This window comes from Argiope bruennichi, chromosome 4 (assembly GCF_947563725.1).
Source record: "Argiope bruennichi chromosome 4, qqArgBrue1.1, whole genome shotgun sequence".
Classification (NCBI taxonomy): Eukaryota; Metazoa; Arthropoda; class Arachnida; order Araneae; family Araneidae; genus Argiope; species Argiope bruennichi.
Genome location: NC_079154.1, coordinates 88665451 through 88689617, shown reverse-complemented (window position 1 = coordinate 88689617; position 24167 = coordinate 88665451). Strand labels below are relative to the sequence as shown.

At 27.8% G+C, this 24167-nt stretch overlaps 1 protein-coding gene across 2 annotated transcripts in view; it reads left to right on the top strand.

Annotated features, from left to right (window-relative positions):
• Nucleotides 1-24167, top strand: part of LOC129966171 (RNA binding protein fox-1 homolog 2-like) — a 416091-nt gene that overhangs the window by 345850 nt on the left and 46074 nt on the right. For both annotated transcript variants that reach the window (XM_056080572.1, XM_056080571.1), the window contains exons 2-5: nt 3991-4158; nt 17680-17838; nt 18848-18901; nt 23975-24067. In XM_056080572.1, coding sequence (XP_055936547.1) covers nt 3994-4158; nt 17680-17838; nt 18848-18901; nt 23975-24067 — 471 coding nt within the window. In that variant the 5' untranslated portion in view covers nt 3991-3993. The remainder of the gene's footprint in view (nt 1-3990; nt 4159-17679; nt 17839-18847; nt 18902-23974; nt 24068-24167) is intronic.

Here is a 24167-nt window from a genome sequence, read left to right as displayed (position 1 = left end):
GCATTCCCACCCTCAAAAGTATATATGCAAAATTTGGCAATTCTAGGTCAGTCTAACCTGTAGGTGATTAACATGCACAAAGGCACATCACCTTTATTATAAATAAAGGTAAAATGTAATTAATACATCACCATAAACAAACTTATCTAAATGTAATTCTTTGCGTACAATTAATGGATTTATTGAAGTTACCAAGATTTAATTTGTCGTTGCAAACAAATTAAATGGTCTTTTTATATTCTTTATACTACAGTATGTCATTTATTCATATGCAAAAATTGATCATTCAGTTGCAAACGATTAATAAGCATTTCTTTTTTTCAAAGTTTATTGAGCTCTAATAAGAATTTGTTTATTTTTACAAAGTATTTTCAAAAGAATTTATATACATGTGGATGTTGGGAAAGTGTCTATAATTTTAAAATCTTGCAAAGAAAAAGGAAAGAAAACGTAATATCACTCTTTAATTTACAAGCAAATAATCCAAGCCAAGAAAGTATTTTAGCCACTTTCTTGTGTATAGAATTTACGGTCTTAAGATGCTTTTAAAATTTCACTCTACACTCTTAAGAAAACTACTTCACAATCCTCGGGAGAATTTCAAAGGATGGCTTTCATAGTTTCCGTTGCTTTCTTTATTCGTTGGAAATAATGGACCTTTGGGCTGTATTCTCCCCATCATACTAGCGATATTCTTTTGAAATTAAAGGAAAAGAAGGTGTTTGTTTTCTTTTAAGTAGTTTTTGAGAAAACTTGGTACATTTTAGAAAACTTATCTTATGAGAGCTTTCTCTTTCCATTTAAGTAAAAAATAAAGAATATTTGTTCTCCCTCCAAAGCAAAAATAAGATGCATTCAAAGTTTTAACGCTTATAAATTTATTAAATCATATTAAAACCTTTCTAATAGCATATTTTTCTTCTTTTAGCAAGGCTTACTTGAATATTCCACAACCAGTTTCATTGTAAATTACTTAAATACTTTCAGCTTAAACTAATTAGATTTAAACACATTTACACTTTTATCTCGGTTTCAAAATCTTTTCATTAAAATTTCGCTCATAAACTTCATAATAACTTGTAATCACTCTTTTAAAGGTGAAAAATTCTCTAATAAATTGCCTTATTATAGATATAAATATTTTTTTTAATTTAAAGACTTTCCTGTGAAAATTATATAACAATCTCATGTAGCTTAGGAAGTATTATATGACATCTTTCAAAAAGATCATAATTACCATTTATTACAAAAACATAGTAATAGCGATTCTTTTTATTCAAAATAATTGTTAATAATTAAAATTTGTAAGGAATTATATAAGAATCCCATATGGCTTAGGAATTAGCATATGATACTATTCAAAAAGTTCATAATAACCATTTATTACAAAAACATATTAATAATGTTTTTTTTATTCAAAAGAATTATTAATAATTGAAACTTCAAAAGGAATTACAAAGCAGTCTCACATGGCTTAGGAAGTATTATATGATATCATTCAAAAAGATCATAATAAGCATTTATTACTAAAATATATTAATGACAGTTTTTAATTCAAAATAATTATTAATAATTGAAAGTTCGAAGGAATTATATAACAATACCATGTGGCTTAGGAAGTATTATATGATATCATTCAAAAAGATCATAATAAGCATTTATTACTAAAACATATTAATGAATGTTTTTTAATTCAAAATAATTATTAATGATTGAAAGTTCAAAAAAATTATATAATAATATCATGGGGCTTAGGAAGTATTATATGATATCATTCAAAAAGTTCATATTAACCATTTATTACTAAAACATATTAATGAAGGTTTTTTAATTCAAAATAATTATTAACAATTGAAAGTTCAGAGCAATTATTCGTTTATTTATTGTATATTAAGCATTTCAAATTTATTCTAATCAGAAAGAAATATCTTCAGAGTAGTTCTAATTTGAAACTATGTGCAATTTTCCTGAATGATACAAAATTGGTTATATATCGAAATACTCAATAAGTACTATTGCTGTATCTAATGTTATAAGAGATGTTTGAAATAATATTCACATGAGACCATTACACAAATTTCAAATTTACTTTTTTATGAGATTATCTTTGCAATCTTAAGTTCTTTTCAATTAATTAAAAAATTGTCCATCGAAAGGAAACTCTGAGATTTCATGCAACAATTTATTATGAATATCAAATAAGATTAATCAAAAACAATGTTGTAATAAATCATCTTTCTTCACGATCAAAAAATCCTGGAAACCAATTACCGCTGGCGAAGCTATTTCATAAGGAACGCAGCATTTTCTAATCCTAAATAGCCATCTCCAATCGATAAAAAAAAGCGAAGCAGCTCCGAAATTTTCAGAGAAGCCTCGGCAATTTTTCATTACTTAATTTATCTCTGGACTGTACACTAGGGAGAAATTTCAAAGTAGATGTCCAAGAATATATCCTAAAATAAACTAAATTACTTTACTTACTCATATATCTTATGTAATTTGAACCTATTTATCAATATTATACTGATCCTGATCTATGTTTAGTACTTTTTAGCGACATTTGGATTGAATAAAACAGCGGCCTTATAAGATATAGGCCGAAAAATATTTCTTATCTATATATTTAAGATATAAAGTAATAAAAAGATTGATGTAGGATTAAAAAAGATAGAAAAATCAAAGTTCAACTAATAATATTAAAAAAAAACAATGAATTTCGTCAGTATAACATGTTTTAAGATTTATTCAAATAATATATTTATAATGGTTATATAAATAAAAATAAAATAAAATACGAATTTTTTTTATTATTATTATTTCAAAATTATTCTTTTTATAGCTCTCTCGGTATACAGTGAAGCTTGCCAAAAATTTAAAGCAATCAAATGCATGAGATCAAAATAAAATTATAAATTTCATTTTCTCAATTATGCTGCATTACCATGAATAAAAATATTAATTGTGTATTGTCCACATATTAATTAAATTAATATAATATATCATGACATAAAAAGAATCACTATATTTATTTATTTATTTTTACAGTCTTTGAAATATTATTGAGGAAATAAAATGATGAAATCTCAAATTATTTAAATAAGACTGTATGAAATAAATTTATTTTGTCAAGAGAAGATATTTTACTTTTTTACAAACTAAATTCTAAAATTTTCTGTGCACAAATTTTTCCCTTTTCGTTTTTATATTTCGATTTGTGCCATTTTATGTTTTTACTATTATATATATATATATGGAAAACATCTACCAAAGTAAATAAATTTGCATGGAAATAAAAGAAAAATGAATAGCAACTACACAAATTTCAAAAATTATCTGCATCATAACTATGTATGCTGTATAATTTTTTAATCTACATGTTTTGTATATATTTTATAAATCTAATTTTTTAAATTAAATTTTAAATCACACCAACGTTAATAAGTCATGTCAACAGATTTTCAAAGTATTAATATAATCAATATAAACATATAATTAATAAGTTAATATAATTAATAAATTACATCAAGTTATAAGATAAATATAATAAAATTCGAATATTGTTTTAAGACATAATAGATGTTCTTTGATTTAGTACAATTAATTTTTGTCTTCAAAATACAAATATTTATTGGTGCAAATAAAATAAACATGCATAAGGAATAAAAGTTGTAATATCATCTAAAATTTTATATAAACTTTTAAAATAACAGTAACCATAGAATAAAATAATAAAAAAGTTTCAAAAATGGTTGTCATTATTTTTCTAGAAATAATAGTTGTATTCCCATTATTGGTGTGACCGAAATGCAACATTAAATGCCGTGTCAATATCCATTTTAAAATTAAATATATTTAATAATATAATTCTCTTTTTTAGGAAGGCAAAATGTATAGCAAATCTAAGTTCTTAAATAAGAAATAAGACAAAATATCATAATTCTTATTTCTATAATACTGGGTTGACTAAGCTCTCATTATCCTTTTCAGCACATGGTACAGACGCAACTACCAATGTCGTACCAGTACGGCGGAAGTCAGCAACAGCAGCAAAATGGTGTGGACCATTCCATTCAAATGAGGAACGACGGGGGAGCGCTCAAAGATACCTCATTTAGTGTTCCAATCATCACCAGCAATGGTGTGGAGCAACAAACGGTAACAAAATACTCGACTTATTCCTGTGACAGTTCTTGCTTTTCATTGCTCTTAATTATGCAGAATCTAATTTCTGTTAAGTTTACCAGATCTTGGGCAAATAGTTTTACTGTGTTCTGTATTAGATTAGGCAGTTTAATTAAGGAACAGCATAAAAAATGATTTCGGATTTTATAACATTAATAGCATTAGTAAAATTGCAGTCCATGTTGACGCAGTTATCAGTAGGAAAAGCTGTTGCCTTAGAAGATGCTATTGGCCTTTTCATTGTAATGTACTTTAAGGATCCCCAAGGAAAATTTGGCTTTTACATTTTTGTTTAGGCAATAATATTAATAAATGCTTCATTAGCTGTAATTACTGGAGATCAAAGTGGAATAATCTCGTTGTGTGTTATTATTCAAATAATTTAATTCATTTTTAATTGATGAAGAACAAAGGTCTTTCAACTGGTGTTTTGACAGGACTATTCTTGCTCAAGTACTATCCTTGTCATCTTACCATGGTTGAAAATTACTTGGTCACTTCCAAATAGGTCCTCATGTACTTAAAAATGAAACACTAAAGTGATTAACATTAACATAGTCAAAAGGATTCAAGGCTAGAAATGGAAAATGTGTTAAGGACAAAAACTATATGTTTTTCGCTATATTCCAAGTTGTAGTAAGTATCAAGTTTTTCACATAACATTTGAAAAATGTGTTGAATATATCGCCAGTGTTATACTGGCGATATATTCAACATACGATATACTGGTACTGATATATTCAACATACGATACAACAGCGATATACTGGCGAAATATCGCTATGTGTGATCTGGAAATAATAGTGTTACGAATTTGTGATGCTGCTTCCCAGCATAGTTGGTTCCATCATCAGAAAGACTGTTTTACAGTCATCGGTATTGGACGGAATCCGGGTGTCGCGTCGGAAGTCCCAGAGCTTGGCGACAAACTTGGCAACCATTTGGCGACTTGGCAACGAATTTGGCGACTTTGGCGCCAAAATAGATTATACCCGAAACATCGAGAATTTTCCCGATCCGCCCATTAGGAAACGAGGTACGCCTCGAAAGTTTCTGATTGGTTGAGAGGCTTCTAGCCCCGCCTCCTGAGACCTATAAAAGGAGGCAGTCTGCAGCTGCCGAGGAGTAGTCGGAATCGACGGTGAAGAACGAGTCTTCCAGAGATTAGCAGAGCAGCGGCAGAGTCAAGCTAGTGCTGAAGTAAGCTGTGCGCTACTGTCTGCAGTAGAGTCTTGTTGTGTGCACGTCTCGGCTGAAGATAATTGTCTTCTCTATGCTGTATATAGTTGTCGTCCTTGTGCTGTCCTGTGTGTCTTCGTGTAAATAAACGTCGTTGTTTTATTTTCTACTGCTGATTGAGCGTTCTCCACACCATATAGCTTCTACTATCCAAACGAACCGGGAAATTTCGTAACAATAGTAAGTGCCAATACTATAGCCAAGGCTTCTGAATCTAGAGACCGATAAAAATTTAAGAGTTTTTCATCAAAATGTGATTAAATGTTCACATGCATAGCATTTGAGGAATACAGGAGTATTGAATAGTTAAGAAGAAGGTAAAGTGAAAAGAACAGGAAGTAAATTCCACTGAAATGAAAAATGAAGCGACTGTAGCTTGTCTGCAAATCTAATGAAGTGTCGAAGTTTTCTTGAAACTGGTTTTCCCGAAAAATTTGATACTTACTGCATTTTCTATTCTCATCATTTACTTGTTTATATTTGCAAATAAATTCTTGAATACTTCAATTTTTAAATATGCCACTAATTTACAATTAATATAATCGGTACTACCAATCGGTTCGGTACTACCAATCATCATCTGCTGTTTCTACCAATCATCTCCATAATTCTTTACCTAGTGGTGTGGTGTGAAATTTAGAAAAAGACTTTAAACTCTTGTGTCATCCTTATTATCTAATCACGGCTCAAAATTATGAGATCCGTTCCAAAGTAGCGGAAATAGGCTTCAAAATGATGAGTTAATTTAATTCATGCTTTATATTATTATGTGAGAACATGATGTTGTTTTGTTTAGGAAGTTTTGAAGCTCGAAATCGCGTAGGCAATGAATAAAGCATAAATGGCAATTTTCATCATCATCTTTTAATCGCAGATATTTTTTTACCTGCTTTTACCAGTATTGCATCATTATTATGTAAAAGGTTGACCTGCTTTTACCAGTATTGCTTCATTATTACGTATACTTCTTTGAAAGCAGATGCGTTTTTAAAAGTCTGACGTAGAGCTATGACATCATAAATGTTATTTCCTCTGAAAATCGGTCGAGCTCCAAAATTTTGTTAGCCAGTTAGAAAAACTGAAAATGAAAGTTAAAAAAAAATTTATATATATATATATATATATATATAATAGAGAGAGAGAAAGGGATAGTGACCGATAGAGAGGTCCCGTGATTGTTTCAAACCGGTTTAAACTGGTTAATGATTTAAATTAATTAAGACAAATAATCTTAAAAAATAATTATGTTCTCACATGATAACTTGAAATTTGCGATCGTAGATTTCATTAAAAAATTTTTTCACTTATTTTCCCATGACCAGAAGATTAATTTCCTTTCTTATTTTGTTGAATTGAATCAAATATTTTAAAAATAGCCGTAATTAGCGTCTTTTCAATATGCTATCAGAAAAGGATGAAATTCAATATTATAATGCGTATTTCAATTTTTAATAATATATCGTGGCATTTTGATGTTGCACGATATGTTTTCTTCCTTAGTCCTTTGAGTCCAATATTCTAAAATGAAAAGAAATTTAAAATAAATAAATATCGAACTAAACCAGCAATTTTTCCTAAAGCACTAGCATAGAAAAAACAAACAAAAAGTATAATGAATCGACTTTTATTAAACTGGCAATTTTTCTATAAGTCAACAGCATAAAAAGAGCCATAATATGTTTAGCTGAATCATTATACTAGCACTGTAAAGCAAAAAAAAAACCTTTATAAAAAGAATTACAGGTTCAATCATAAAAAATATATTTTAATTTATAAGGATAAGTTTAATCGTTCTTAAAGTTTTTAATGAAATATATTTAGTAAAATGTTGACTTTATTAACTATAATCATAATATTTATATTAACAATGTAATAAAAACAAATTAAGTGTTTTAAATGGAAGCATTTTTTTTTTAAATTGGGTTTTAATTTCAAATATAAAATTTAAACTTAAACAACCTGAATACATAAGCACATATTAAAAGTATTGACTGGAATGTATTTAAAAATTATATATTATAACGTTGACCGATATGATTTATAAAAATTAAGGAGCAATAAATGTTTCTTAAAATTTGTTAACATTATTATAAACAAGATTATTTTCTTCTTTATAAAAGTAAACATTTAAAATATGAAATGTTTGAATTCTCAAGTAATTTGAAATTGTAAGCGTTGCCAAAAGGTCATAAAATAAGTAATTATATTTTTATAATCATTTTTTGAACAGAAATCACTGTTGGTTCAAAACTAATTATTGAACATAATAATATTTTATGTAAATCCTGAACTTTTAAAATTAATATATAAAACAAATATCTAATAAATAGCATATCATGTATCTCTTTCCATTTCAAAGTATACATTTCAAAATCAAGTATCCATTAATAGGTATTCGGATGAATTTTCTACATGTATGCATTCTGCGAATGAGGATGCTTTTAACAGAAATGTATCAAATCTGAAATAAGTTTGCTTTGGTTATAGTCACTTTAGGTGCACCAGACGGGAAAAATCAGCAAACAAATTTTCCTTGATAATAATTTAATGACTTTTTAAATAGATATTCGCTTCAAATAACTAGAAGAAAAATGCTAATAATTTCATATTCAATACCGAGTACAAAATTAGTAGCAGTTCAAAGAAATTTCCTCTGAAGGAAATCTCAACGAATAATTTAGTTTTGGTAATAATGAATAATTTAGTTTTAGTTGGTAATCTGATAAATTAAGTTTATTTACTTTCATATTTAATAATATTAATGTCTCCAAAATTATTTCCTGCTTCAAATAATTAGAAGCATGGTCAACTAATGGAATCATCATCCTCTTTACTCTCTTATTACTTCCTCGTATGTGAAGCATAAGATTAATTGTAATTCTGTGTGAATAAATACAATTGTCGTTCTATATTGAATTTGTTTTCGATTGATCGAAAACTAAGTGTCCAAAATTCATATTCGATTCTTTTTTTTTTTGTACTTTTGTATTATCTTCATGACAGTGATTTATCGCCAAAGATTGATCGATAATCTATAATGAATGTCATTAACGAATGAGATTCATTCAACACAAAGAACAGCCACTTCAGCACTTTGGCTTTAGAGCGTTCATTTCACCAAAAGCATGCGATAAATTGTCAAATACATGTTTCTCTTATTAGACTGCAAACCATTAATTTTTAAATGCGGGATTCAAAAAATAAGAATCTAAGTCCTGCTTGGCCACGTAATCCTGCCCCAATAATCCTGTACGTTATCATGTCTCATAATTTTTTGCCAGAAGCAGGGAAAGATTTATTAGATAGCATGCGAGAGAGTTTCGTGGATACAATACAGCTGATATATTTACATACTGTACGTTTTGCTCTCTTTTTAGTGATTTAGTTGCTATATTAGAGTCTGCATTTCACATTTGTTTCCTTTGGTGAACTAGATTCAGAGACAAAACTTTAGTTCTTTTACTTCCATACACGGTATAATTTGCGCTCCTCTTTTAGATTCAGTGAAGATATTTCAGTCTGCATTTCAGATTTTTTCCTTTGTGAACTGGGTTTGGGGCCACCACGTCTGCTCTTATACTTACATATATTGCTGATTTGCACTCCTGTTGATGATTTAGTAAAGATATTAAAATCTGCATTTCAGATTTCTTTTCTTTGGTGAACTAGATTCTGAGACAAAACTTTACTTCTTTTACTTCCATACATATTATAATTTGCGCTCTTCTTTTAGATTTAGTAAAGATATTTAAGTCTGCATTTCAGATTTTTTTCCTTTGGTGAACTGGGTTCTTGGACACCACTTCTGCTCTTATACTTACATATATTGCTGGTTTTGCGCTCCTCTTGGGGATTCAGAAAAGATATTAAAATCTGCATTTCAGATTTCTTTTCTTTGGTGAACTAGATTCAGAGACAAAACTTTACTTCTTTTACTTCCATACATATTATAATTTGCGCTCTTCTTTTAGATTTAGCAAAGATATTTAAGTCTGCATTTCAGATTTTTTTTCCTTTGTGAACTGGGTTTCGGGACACCACTTCTGCTCTTATACTTACATATATTGCTGGTTTTGTGCTCCTCTTGGTGATTCAGTAAAGATATTAAAATCTGCATTTCAGATTTCTTTTCTTTTGTGAACTAGATTCTGAGACAAAACTTTAGTTCTTTTACTTCCATACACGGTATAATTTGCGCTCCTCTTTTAGATTCAGTGAAGATATTTCAGTCTGCATTTCAGATTTTTTCCTTTGTGAACTGGGTTTGGGGCCACCACGTCTGCTCTTATACTTACATATATTGCTGATTTGCACTCCTGTTGATGATTTAGTAAAGATATTAAAATCTGCATTTCAGATTTCTTTTCTTTGGTGAACTAGATTCTGAGACAAAACTTTACTTCTTTTACTTCCATACACGGTATAATTTGTGCTCCTCTTTCAGATTCAGTAAAGATATTTCAGTCTGCATTTCAGATATTTTCCTTTGTGAACTGGGTTTGGGGACACCACTTCTGCTCTTATACTTACATATATTGCTGGTTTTGTGCTCCTCTTGGTGATTCAGTAAAGATATTAAAATCTGCATTTCAGATTTCTTTTCTTTTGTGAACTAGATTCTGAGACAAAACTTTAGTTCTTTTACTTCCATACACGGTATAATTTGCGCTCCTCTTTTAGATTCAGTGAAGATATTTCAGTCTGCATTTCAGATTTTTTCCTTTGTGAACTGGGTTTGGGGCCATCACGTCTGCTCTTATACTTACATATATTGCTGATTTGCACTCCTGTTGATGATTTAGTAAAGATATTAAAATCTGCATTTCAGATTTCTTTTCTTTGGTGAACTAGATTCTGAGACAAAACTTTACTTCTTTTACTTCCATACATATTATAATTTGCGCTCTTCTTTTAGATTTAGCAAAGATATTTAAGTCTGCATTTCAGATTTTTTTCCTTTGGTGAACTGGGTTCTTGGACACCACTTCTGCTCTTATACTTACATATATTGCTGGTTTTGTGCTCCTCTTGGTGATTCAGTAAAGATATTAAAATCTGCATTTCAGATTTCTTTTCTTTTGTGAACTAGATTCTGAGACAAAACTTTACTTCTTTTACTTCCATATACGGTATAATTTGTGCTCCTCTTTTAGATTCAGTGAAGATATTTCAGTCTGCATTTCAGATTTTTTCCTTTGTGAACTGGGTTTGGGGACACCACGTCTGCTTTTATATTTACATATATTGCTGATTTGCACTCCTGTTGATGATTTAGTAAAGATATTAAAATCTGCATTTCAGATTTCTTTTCTTTGGTGAACTAGATTCTGAGACAAAACTTTAGTTCTTTTACTTCCATACACGGTATAATTTGCGCTCCTCTTTTAGATTCAGTGAAGATATTTCAGTCTGCATTTCAGATTTTTTTCCTTTGGTGAACTGGGTTCGGGGACACCACTTCTGCTCTTATACTTACATATATTGCTGGTTTTGCGCTCCTCTTGGTGATTTAGTAAAGATGTTAAAGTCTGCATTTCAGATTTCTTTTCTTTGATGAACTGGAATACCAGGACACTTCTGCTTTTATTTTTCCATATATTACATGTTTTGCGATCTTTTTGCTGATTTGTTTGATATAATAGAGTCTATATTTCAGTTTAGATTAGCTATATTGTCCCGTTTTTAAAGCAACACTAGGGCTATTTTAGGACAGACCTCGTAATTTTGAACCGCTTTTAGATGACGAGGACGACACTTGAGCTGACACACCTCTCTCCAAACTTCCATACCACACCAGAGGGAGGAAGGTCTACATTTCTTATTTCTTTCCTTTGACAAAACGATGTTCCAATATAAAAATACAAAATTTGATACAAATATACAGTTTTAGAGTTATTGATAGAAAATAAATTTTTGAACTATTATATTCTCATGCACAAAAGCAGACAAAAAAAAAGATATCCTAATCTGTTTTCAATTGATTTGATGAAAATTTAAGTGTAAAGACATATTGCCAAATTCAGTTCTTTCAGTTGTTTTGATGTTAAAATTGCCGTCTTCATTCATCAAAGAGCATAATCTAAAAAAAAAAATCTTTGGATTTTGAGAGTTTATGAGCGTGTAAATAAGAAACTCTCGTGGCCTAATTCTCTCAATTGTTATAATTTATCTTCTTGTAGCAAAAAGTTTTTATCAACATGAAGAAAAAAAATTAGTACGATAAACGATGTAATCGGGGGATAAAAAATCAAACTAAAATAAGTTTTATTTCTTCTCTAAAAACTAAATAATCTTCTTCTTGAAAAAAAAAACTGATCAGCCATTACCCCAATAATACATCTTTTATCATTCCGTCGCATTAATTCAAGAAGAAAGCGGAAAATAATGATGACAGCGATTACGTAAGAATATAATTAGCCCAATTTTGTACCAAAAAATCAACTCACCAATTATGCATGTAGTGTCCTTAATACAGATTTTCGGTCAACATTTAGTTTTTTTATCTCACAGTATTTAACGTAATCATTAGGGTTGTTGAGTGTCAGATTAAACGAAGGATTAAGTTTCTCTCTCAGTAAATAACGAGAAAAAGAAATTAGCTGACTTTTTAGGTTGCTAAATCATCCATTGCTCAGAAGTTGTTTGCCTAGGTCAAGAGGGAGAGACCAACACGTTTGGAAGGAAGGAAAATGTGCAGGAAACTACCTTTGGGAGGGAAAAAAATTCTTCATTCATCATTTTCCTCGGCACGTAATATAAAAGTCGAAAAATAATTCCCCTTGAGATACTTTCATCTGCAAAACTCAAGCACAATTAAAAGTAATTCTGTGAAGCGTTTTTAAAACTAGTTTCATTTTATACTTAAAGAATGCTTAATAAATAATTTCTTTTTTACAATTTTAATAAGAATTTTTACTTTCTCGTATACGTAATACAGAGAAAGTATATTAATCTTCAAAAAATTCGAAATATGGATTTTGATGGATCTCCCCGTTTCAGATTTCCTTCAGTTCGAGAAACACTCTTTTGGAAAATGTTTGTCTATATGTGGCAAAGATAACTCAAAAGATAACTAGTCTGTTTAAATTTGGTATATACACCATATTTGCAAATTTCTTTCAAATTTTGAGTAAAATCTGTTCAGGTGAATTCCGTCTGTCCGGCTGTTCGAATATAAGTTATCAATGTAACTACAAAACAATGAGCCGGCGTCCTAGCATAGGGGTAGCGCGTCTTCCCCGTGATCTGGGCGTCCCGGGTTCGAGTCCCGGTTTGGGCATGGTTGTTCTTCAGTTGTTCTATCTGTGAGATGTGTGAATGTGCCCTCCTGTAAAAAGGGGTTGTGCAAGCGAATGAATGATGCGTGAGTGGCAAAGTCGTACTCTTGGCCCTAGTTGGCGCTGCTATAAAAAATAAGAGACGTTCTCCCTCAGGCTTAAATCGCTGTCTTCGTAACAGCGGGCTTGTCAGTGGCAAGTGCCATAAGAAACAAACAAACAAAACAATGAGAGTTAGAGTGCTGAAATTCGATACACATGTTTAACATATGTATTTGTGAGGAAAATTTTATAAGCCAGATAACAGCTACGGAACATGAGCAATTGCTTTTGTCTTGTGGTCTTGTTACTCCGTTGCGAACCACACAGGTCCCAGGTTCTACTCTCGCTCATCACAATACGCCACATAGTGTAGACACCTGTAAAAGTTTGAGCCAAGTCAAATTAAGGGTGACTGTCCTTTGGTCTATACTTTCAGAAAAGTGCAAACACGATAATTCAAATAATTTAATATATCAAATTTGGTACTGGATTTTGTGGCTACAAGTGCAGTTTTGTATCAAATTTTTATTTCCTTCGGTTGAAAAAAGTCAAATTTGATTTTTAAATACTCTTAACGTATGACAGGGATTAGTCGCCAAGTAACTCATCAAAGATGACACGATAAATTCGGTAAAATGCTAAATTCACGCCAAAAGTTAATATTTCATAGCTGTTGTACGCCAGTACCATGTAAGGCATTCTCTGGCATGGCAAGTCTATTAGAGTGTGTGCCAGAAAGTTTGGGGGAGACCATTACCCTTGATTATATATGTTGTTATTGTTTAATCAATAAGTAGAAAACTATTTTTTTAAATTACTATGTTTAAAAATATAGTTGTTAAGATATATTAGATTGTTAGTTGAATACAGTGCTTAGAAGATTGAGATATTTTGTTAATGTGTTAAAATAAAAACGAATATGAAGACATTCATTCTAAATTAATAGAAATATTGTATCATCAAAAATGCAAAATATTCTTAAAAAATTCATTATAAATTCTGGAAATTTCTTTCCCTTTCTTTCGGTTTTTCATTTTTTTCATAAATGATTCATTTTTCATTAAAAAAAAGTTTTAATCATAAATTGATGATGACCAACTGTCACATAGTTTAATCATTTATTACATTAGGATTAATAATTTTTTTTACTTATCTAGACTTTCATACATTTTATAGCTTGAATGTATAACTTGTGTTTCAAATATTGAATATTTTTGTTATTCCTTCTTACTTTTTTATATAAGCTTTTATTTCATTTCGGATCTAACTCACACTTTTGATACATCTTGTTTATGCAGTTATTTTTTCGCGAATGTACTTTATATAGTTTATCATAAATTTTTTTAACCATTTTTCTTTCAATTTATACAAAATGTTTATCAACAGTACAGGAATATTAAACATTTTGCACGGCATTTAAATTATTAAAACCTATAAAGATTTTGAGGTTCGCCAAAGCTAAATATTCCATGTTAATCCTTTAAGTGAGAATTTCTTTAAATAAAGTATTGCACATGGAATATATTTAAGTTGTTAATGCATGAATTACAATGTAAAAGCAGTATATTTATATTCTATCATATATTTTACTAAAAATGCACTATTCTGAGAGCATCTGATAATTCAAAATGTGAAAAAGAAGTTAGTAAATGGATAGTTAAAAGAAACAAAATAAATGATGGACACTTGGAAAAGATCCATATAGAAATTTATTTCGGATCCGAATTTTTATGGTGTCCTTGTGTTTTTCCAATTCCGCACCATGATTTCAAGTAAACAAACCGATTCGAATCCGAACTTTTTGCAAGTTTCGTGATTTGTGGTTGGCAGCAACTGCAATGCAAATTTGGCTCCCATTTAAACTCGCCTCGTGTAATTATTTTTTAGACGGAACAAGAGGAGGGGTTTAAGCTCTTCGGTAGAGGTGGAAGAGAAGTTAGCTGTGTGCAACTGATTTGTCGCTTCACCGTTTTCAGATAGTTTCTTTCAGTTCGTTTAAATGTTAGACCGAAAGAATGAATGGTCCGAATCTGTTGACCAAGGTCTGGTAATGTTAATTTGAACTTTGAATTTAATATTTAACGTATTATTCTGATTGCTCCAGTAATGAGCGCATTGACTTTATACTTTATAATCAATAAAAGTTATTTTAAGGAAATTGCTTTCAACTCGATGCCTCCTCGACATAAAATTTCACTGTCAACTTTGCTAAAATTTGGATTAGTTTACTCGGAGGAATAACAATAAAGTTTAGAACTCTGTTTATAATTATCATGAATATTGATGAATATTTTGCAACAAACAGATAAAAGTAATGGGCATTTCATTGTTTGTATTACTATATAGGCAAGCTTCTAATTTTTGCTTATCAGGAAGAATACAATCTTTATCTAAATCATTGCTTATGCAAAATTGACTAAATACAACTTTTTCTCAACCGACTAAATGATGCATCTCTGCTTAGAAGCATGTTCCAATAATTTCCAACAATATTTATTTTTAACAAAATAGAACAATGACTAAATGACTTAGAATGAATATGGCTTTATAATCGAAACTTTTATCTGTATGAACGTCCAACCTATTAACTTAAAAAATAAAACTTTTTCATGTCTATTTGTACATTTTCTCATAATAGTAAAAAAAACTCATTTGCATTTTGTTTTTCAAAACCTCCATACATTTATTGTACTCAAGCACGCACTTTTAAGAAAAATCGGATATAATCAGCTTTGTTTTTCTCCCTTTTACCTGTATCGACCAAATAACTATTTGAAAAAATTCCTGCCATCCATGTAAACATCAATATGCATATTTTAAAAATATCGATTTTAAAAAACAAACTTATGTTTGCGAAATCTAATCATAATTCTGACAAATGATATCATATGCATGACTCCAAACAGTATATTATTTCTATTGATAGCCTTTGGATTGTATTAGAAATAAGCTCAGGGAAATAAAATTATTTCTTCTTTTTAACCGATATTAATCATTCAGAAATGAATAAGTTCAACTTGAACAACAGATTATTATTCCAGTCGAATGGCAGCATCATGCGCCTTAATAAAATTATTACAGCCATCATATTCAACCCACATAAATAATAAGTAGTAAATTTGTGCATACAAAATGTAGTAAATTTTTGTACACAAAATGTTTGTAGAATATGGTATAATCAAAAAGATATCGGTTGCTTAAACCTGAAAGACAAATATTATAAGTTCATTCAAAATAATTCAGCTTGAAAAATATCCTGTGTATTATCAAAACCTCTCTTACCAAACCAGCAAAACTTTCATTGAAAAAAGAACTATTTCAGGGCTCCAAAAATATTTCATGGTTTAAAAAATTATAGTTTGGAAAAAATTAAAAATATGAAATTCTTTGATGATCATTGTTAATTTAAATTACATTTAAGCATTTTAGTTGTAATTATTTCGACATCCTGTGTCTATATAAAGGAATAGATTTATAGAAATATCATACTGAGTTTTAATAAATTGATAGACGTATTATGTATATACTTAAAAGTTTTATAAATGTATTGATTAATGGATAAATAGATTTTTAGAATATAAATAAACGTATTTATATTCATATAAATTAATACATTTATAGACATGTAGATTATAGATATATTATGAGGAGTAATGATTTTCGAATCTGACAAAAAAAAATATATCTATGGAATATATATTTATGCATGTATGTACGGAATTTTGCTTAAAACAAGGTTTAAAAAATACCTTCGAATATACAATTTCAATTTGTCAAACATGTTATATCGTTTTTACGTTTATTTTTATTTCTGTGACACATGAATCTTTTTTCAAATAATAGGTTCAATGATTGTCTAGAAATAATTTAACTTTATTAAGTATTAGGAGAGGGAAGTAATTATCTTTCTTCTTTCTGGATATCTTCTCATTAAATATCACAAATATTATTTATAAATTAATAGATTCATAAATTTATTGATATATTTATAGAAAATAGATTAACATGTTTATAGACATAAAAATTAATATATTTGTAGACATGTAAATTATAAACATGTTATGCAGAGTTATAATTTTTGATGCTGAATAATACTTGCAACTCTACGTAATATATAATCATAAATATAGGTACAGAATTTTGTTTAAAACAAGACTAAAAAAAGGCTTTTGAATATAGAATTTCGATTTGTCAAACATGCAATATTCTTTTTAAGTTTATTTTTTGAAATTCATGAATTAAATCCTGCTTTACTCTGTAGGCTTAACGATTATCTAGTAATTATTATTTAATTTTATTATCAAGAAAGGAAAGTAATTATCTTAATTCTTTCGGGATATCTATTCATAAATATCCCTAAAAATAATTTCAATTTTATCCAATTTAATATCCAAAATTGTTAATCATTTTTTTTTTAATTTTTGGTTATTTCACGTCATTAAAAATTTGAAATTATCATTAATAATTTGAAAATATATTAATGAAGTTCAATAAAATTTGAAATAATCATTAATAATTTGAAAATATATTAATGAAGTTCAATAAAATTTGAAATAATCATTAATAATTTGAAAAAATATTAATGAAGTTCAATAAAATTTGAAATAATCATTAATAATTTGAAAAAATATTAATGAAGTTCAATAAAATTTGAAATAATCATTAATAATTTGAAAAAATATTAATAATGAAGTTCAATAAAATTTGAAATAGTCCTTAATAATTGGAAAATATATTAATAAAGTTCAATAAAATTTGAAATAATCATTAATAATTTGAAAAAGTATTAATGAAATTCAATAAAATTTGAAAATGTCTTAATAAGTCATTCGGTAAATATAATTTTAAATTTTTAGCAGAAATTTCTGTTGTTGCAAATAATTCTTACTTTCTTTAAAGACTTTTACAGACTAAATACGTTTTTTTTTCTCACCAGCAAACAGACTTAGATTCAGATGGGCTAGTGTCGGGCAGTGGTCAGGCCTCTACACAGACGGTCATTTCGGATGCTTCAAAAATGAACCAGCCAAAGAGACTTCATGTCAGCAACATACCTTTCAGGTTCAGAGACCCAGATCTCAGACAATTATTCGGTGTAAGTATTCTGTGCACAGTATCCAGTATACTTTCCGAGTTTGTAAACAGCATATGATCTATAAAAAGGCTGCAAAACGATGGATAAAGGTTTAAAAAGTACAAGGAAATGATAAAGCTATGTGTCCAGAAACTTGTTTTATGTAACACAAATAAATTGTTCAATAAAATCTTCACTTAATTTTTGCTTTTGGATTACATATTAGTTGAATTTAAAAAAAACTCGAAATGCAAGTAACCAATTTTGGTAAAAAAAAAAACATTTAATTGAATTTAAAACGTCATCCAAGCTTAAAGACTTTGATACCATAATTTCAATTAAGGCATACAGCTCAAGTGTATGAGTAGGTTTCTAGAAGGATTTTAAACAACTTTTTCTTACAAAATTTTCATAATTTTTTAATAAAGAGACTTATTTAAAGCTCATAACGAACATTTGTCAGTAACATCGTAATTAAATAGTTTTGAAAAATTACAAATCATGCCACAGACGAAATGCCTTACAAGACAATACTAATTTCATTTTCTAAAATACGATGTGTATTTACTAGGTGGTATGTTTTCATTATTTAAGAATTTAATGGATGAAATATATTTCTGGCATAATAATATTGTAGCTCAAAAGCGCTTCAAGATATGCTTAATAAAGAATAAATTACTAATTAATTGTAAAAAGTCTAAAAGAAATCCAAAAATAAAAAATATATAAACTAAAAATAAAACGTGAGTATATTTTAACTCATTATTTTACCTGCAGTCTTTATAAATATTTTTCTATGCATAGCTAAAATTATCTATGATTTCATTTTTCAGTATACATATACATTAATTAAATATACATCATTAATACGAATTAATCCTTTATTAAGTGTATATATTTATATAATACAGGATAAATTCGTATTAATGATGTATATTTAGTTAAAAATTATTTTAAATTGTGAATTATTAATTAATGTATCCTTACTTTATCTATACACATATTATAATGCTCTTACTTTCTCTTTCAGCAATATGGTCCGATATTAGATGTAGAAATAATTTTTAATGAAAGAGGTTCAAAGGTGAAGTATGCATTTAATTATATTGAAATATGATTTTTTACTTCTTATAGAAACTAAGTTTAACTTTGAAATAATATCTTAGATATAAATGGCCATATGTTAAGATATAAATGGCTATATTTCTTTATTTAGCTGAATTAACAAATTAAAAAGTAATAAGAAATATTCAGTTTAAATTAGTATTAATTACATAAAACTGTATGGAAGAATTTCTTATTTTGCCGCTGAAATAAAATAAATAACTTTAAACTAGAATTTGAAAATAAATCAGATGAAAAATTCAATTTTTCAGATTACTTTGTTTTATCTTATATATAATGTTATTTTTACATTCTTTAAAACCTAAATGTTTATCATTTTTACATTTTAATAATTTTCATTAGTTTAGTTACCAAATTTCAGAAAAAACGGTAATATTCAATAAAAATAACGGGTATTACAAATTCATTTTCAATTTTCAAATCCTGTTACAGATTTAAATAACTTTTTCAATTTATAAAAATTGAAATGAGAAAAAAATGTTTATAATTTCCTTTTTTACTATTTTAAAGTAATTTATATTTTAAAGAGTTTTAGAGATCCATATTTTTATTTCTTGAATCTTTTAATTTTTTATTAGTCTAATATATTTTTACATTTATTTAAATCTTCAGTTTTAGTATCCTGTTAAATAATTAAATAAGGGAAAAAATCACCATAAATTTTATCCAAATTTACATTTCATCATAAAAACTTCTTTATTACTAACGATTATAATAATAAAACTTTGCATAAGTTATTTTACTTATTTTTAAATTGTTTTCTTTTTTTGCATTATTGTTAAAATTAAAATTTGCATTTTTATTAAAATTTATTTTTTACATGGCTATAAATGAAAAATATTTATCAGTGAATTTTAGAATGTATATATTCTTCAATGTTTTAAAGTGAATACAATATCATTTTATTATGATTACATCTTATTCAGAATTTTATATTTTGCTTTCTTTTATCTAGAAATACTTCTTGAAACATTTCTAATTTTATATATCACTCAATAATTTATAAAATAGATGTATTCTAATGTAATTTAGAAACATAAGAAAATTAGATAATATATATTCAAGAAATTTATTAAATTTCAAAGAATACCTTATATTATATGCAATGCTATTATGATATAATAACAAGATGTTTAATATTCAAATTTATTTAGAAAATGGAAGTTCCAAGAAGTATTTCTTTTAAAAATTGCCAATTCACAAAAGAATTAATTAAACTGGATATATTTTCATTAAAACAGCTGAAAATATTCTCCAAATATAAATATTTGACTTTTCAAAGTAAATTTTATACTTTTCAGAATATATTCAAATTTTCATCAGATGATATGTTTATTATTACTCAATAATGAGCGTGTGGAATAAAGAATTGATTAAATATTTATTCAATTCAATAAACAAAATCAAAATTTCATTCAAATTTTATAATTTTTAAATGTTAGTCAATTTTATATTATATATCTAGCATTTTTATAATATCCAGTTATTTTAATTCTTTTAAAAATAATTTGATGAAATTTGAATTTAAATTTGAATGCGTATGTATGAATAGTTGGGCACTTTATTAGAAATCGTTTGCCTGTTATTGTTTTGGATTCTCTTTTCCAATTTTTTTTTCTTTCACTCCACTATTCATGATTAGTTGCATGTTGCATGAAATATACTCTTCCTCCTTTTTAAAAATCACTAAATTCTTCTATCTTTTATTTTTGTAAGGATTAATTTATTTATTTTTATCCTTTTAATGATGCCAGTTATAAAAGCTAAATCACTTTAACATGCAATTTATATTTCAACAAAAAAAAGCATCTTTTTGAATATATATTCTTATATAAAGAATTACAATTTTTCTTCATTCCAATTCTTTTAACTATAAATTTTTGTCCACAGTTTTATTTATTATTAAACTCTAGTCAATACTACTCTTTTATTTTAAAAAATATTTATGAAATTTGATAAAACTGGCAACATTTCCTTAAAAAAATTATTTTCACTTTCTTCTACACAAACCTTTTCATTTCAGAACTTGAGTTTATCCCTGAACCTTTCAATTATTTCGAGTGCATATTTTACATTTAAAAACAATAATTTACTAATCACTACATTTTTGAAATTTCATGATGACAGTAATTTTCTTATCTATGAAATTGATTTTACAATATAAAATATTTAATTATATTGCATAATGAAATGTTCACATTTTTTTATTGTATTGGATACGATACAAATGCATTTCTTTAACATAAAATTCTAGTACAAGTTTATTTCGAAGTTCTAATATAATCAGTGCATCAAATATTAACACAATTCTTATTAATAAAAATAATTAAAAATATATCACAAATTCTGTTATTGAAATAGCCAATTCAATCATTTCATAGTTCGTATATTTAACTTATACACGTATATAAACATATTAAGATTGTACTTCAAAGCACATGTTTTATGGAATCGTAATATCGAAATATGATGTAAATGTAATATGATATTGCAAATACAGGGTGTTTCCGAAATCATGCAACACAGAGAACAATTCAGGAATACACGAACAAATCTTTTTACAACCGAATATGGAGCCAAAAATGTAAATGGCGTACACTCTAATGGTTTCTTTATCAGCGAATTACAAGGTGATTATATAGAAGCATTGCTGATATATAAATCTGTAATAATCTACCATTCGAGGAAGATCGATGAAAATCGTATAAATATTTTAATGTATCCTCTTTAATGTGAAAATATATACTCTTTTATATACATAATATATATGTGTACTCTTTAAAAAGAGGTTAAGATCAATGATTCATCTCGCATATTTATAATTGCAATGACAAATTTAATAAAAGTTATAAATTGCATCTCCTTTTTACTAAAATATGAATCTGATATGTACCGAATCTACCAGTTTTGTTACTTGTAGCAAGAAAAACGTAAATTCAAGGAGAAATTAAGAAATTAAAAAAAAAAAAAATCTCAACAAACAAATAACGAAAAAGCACAATATCTTATTATTTCATAAATTGTCCATCAATGTGTTCTATATTTTGGCATAATAATCACACTGTAATATGCTCGCAAAAGTCTCTCCGTGGCACATTTATTTCTGCTTTAACGACTCCATGTTGTATTGTAAAAACCAATTTGATTCGGAATACCTGATTAATCCTAAACGATTGATAAACAATCTTAGAAACACCAGTCCTATATATGAGGCAAATATTATATATATATATCTCTCAATCTCTCTCTATACATATACATATAATTTTCAAAAACTAATCCACTGACAAACAACACAAATAATTCCAGCAAACAAAATAATCTAGCGCACTCTTCTTTCTTTTTATGTTAAGTTTCTTTCCATAATCCAAGTTTTTTTTTTTGTGTGTGTCGCAGTAATCAGACAAGTGACAGAGTTGAGTGAAAAGGTATGAAAGCTCACTATTACAAAAAGTTTTTCAAAACTCAAACTAGTTAAAAATGGGATTGAAATATAAGCTAAAATTAATGAAATTAAGTAATTATTTTTTTACTCTATAAACAATTCAAAGAATTTTATGTGCATAATATATAGAAACAATTTCATTGTATATTTCCCAGCAAAAATGCTTCTGAAAGCTACAATGATGCCACAATAAACTAGCATAAAATGTAATTGAAGGATTTTAATTGAATGTAATATCATGCCATAATCATATTTTCCATAAAATTTCATGCAAAAAGAATTTTTAGGCAATTCTTTAGACGCCATTTTTTATTATGATGAATACTAAAAAGCATTTGTATTAATTTTCTGGAGTTTTTCCTACATTGAAGAAACTAAAATGTATATCATAATTTAAAATTGTTACTGCCGCTCTATTAAGAATTTTTATTTTAAAGAAATTTTTTGCATTGTAAAGCTAAGAAAACCAAGCCCTTCATGTTTTCAAAGTTCCTGAAATAGATCCAATTTTTTAGAACATTTTATGAAATCTTTTTTTAATCAAAATGAAAACTTAACATAAATTAAAAAATCTTTAAAAATGAAGCTTTTTCCAACGAGTGTTTTGAAAATTGTGTAAAAATTGTCAGCTGCCCATACTGCTAATAATAAAACAAATCTTCCTATGGTTAAAATAGAACTAACTATGATTATGGTTTATTTGGTATTATTGGAAATATATTCCGCATTCAAAAAATATACAAAACGGATAAACTTAGATGTTCCAATCATTTAAGGTACTTAAAATCAAACGATCCTAAGAATGATAGAACTATTCATTCGGTTCGGTAATTAAAAAAATATACTTTTATATTTCTATTATTTAATTCTATAAATAGCCATATTGCAATTGTAATATGGTTATGCTTTGCAATTTTAAATTTCTGAAATGGACAAAAATTATAAAACCTTCCTTTGGTTGATCTTTTCTAGAATCCATGCATCAAAAAAATATTTATGAATTAAAACGAAAAAAAAATCATAACACTCAAAGAGATCGAATATGACATTAACACAAACTTCTAGATGTTACCCCTACCCATCCTAGACAACAATTACACAAATGTTAAAAAGCAGTAAATGCACAGTTATGCTTCTCCCATTCAACTAACTCATTTTACTAGTTGTGAAGATATTGTGAATGAGATAATAAGAGAATAAGGGTACACCTGGAATACCCAATCTATGGCCGGAATCGGTAGGATATTAAACGAATTTTATCTCGGGAATTGAAAGTGAGCTTCATATACTTCTTAAATTGAATATTCTTGTTATTTAATATTTTGAATATTCGATGTAAAGTTGCTAAGTTTATGTCTGATCACTGCGAACCCTAGTGAGCACTGTGCCATTCAAATGTAGAAAGGTGCATGGGCGTTACCATGTAGGTGTGTGAATGAGGTAAACAATAGAAGTGTGAAAAAGAAAAGAAAAATGATTAAATTCTCTTTCTCTATGACAATTGTAAATGCAGAGTGATTTTAGTGTTTTAACTCAGGATGCACGGATTTTAATGCATGTCTCTTGTTTCTTGTCTTATGCATGCAGGGTTTCGGTTTTGTAACATTCGCAAATAGCCTCGATGCTGATAGAGCACGTGACCAATTGAACGGCACGGTGGTAGAGGGACGGAAAATCGAGGTGCATGTTCCATTTCTTTTACTTCTGAACATTCTTTATGTGATCATGGCACTTCACAGGTTTTACTTGATTGACTTTGAGCGTGCTTCTCTAGTAGCTA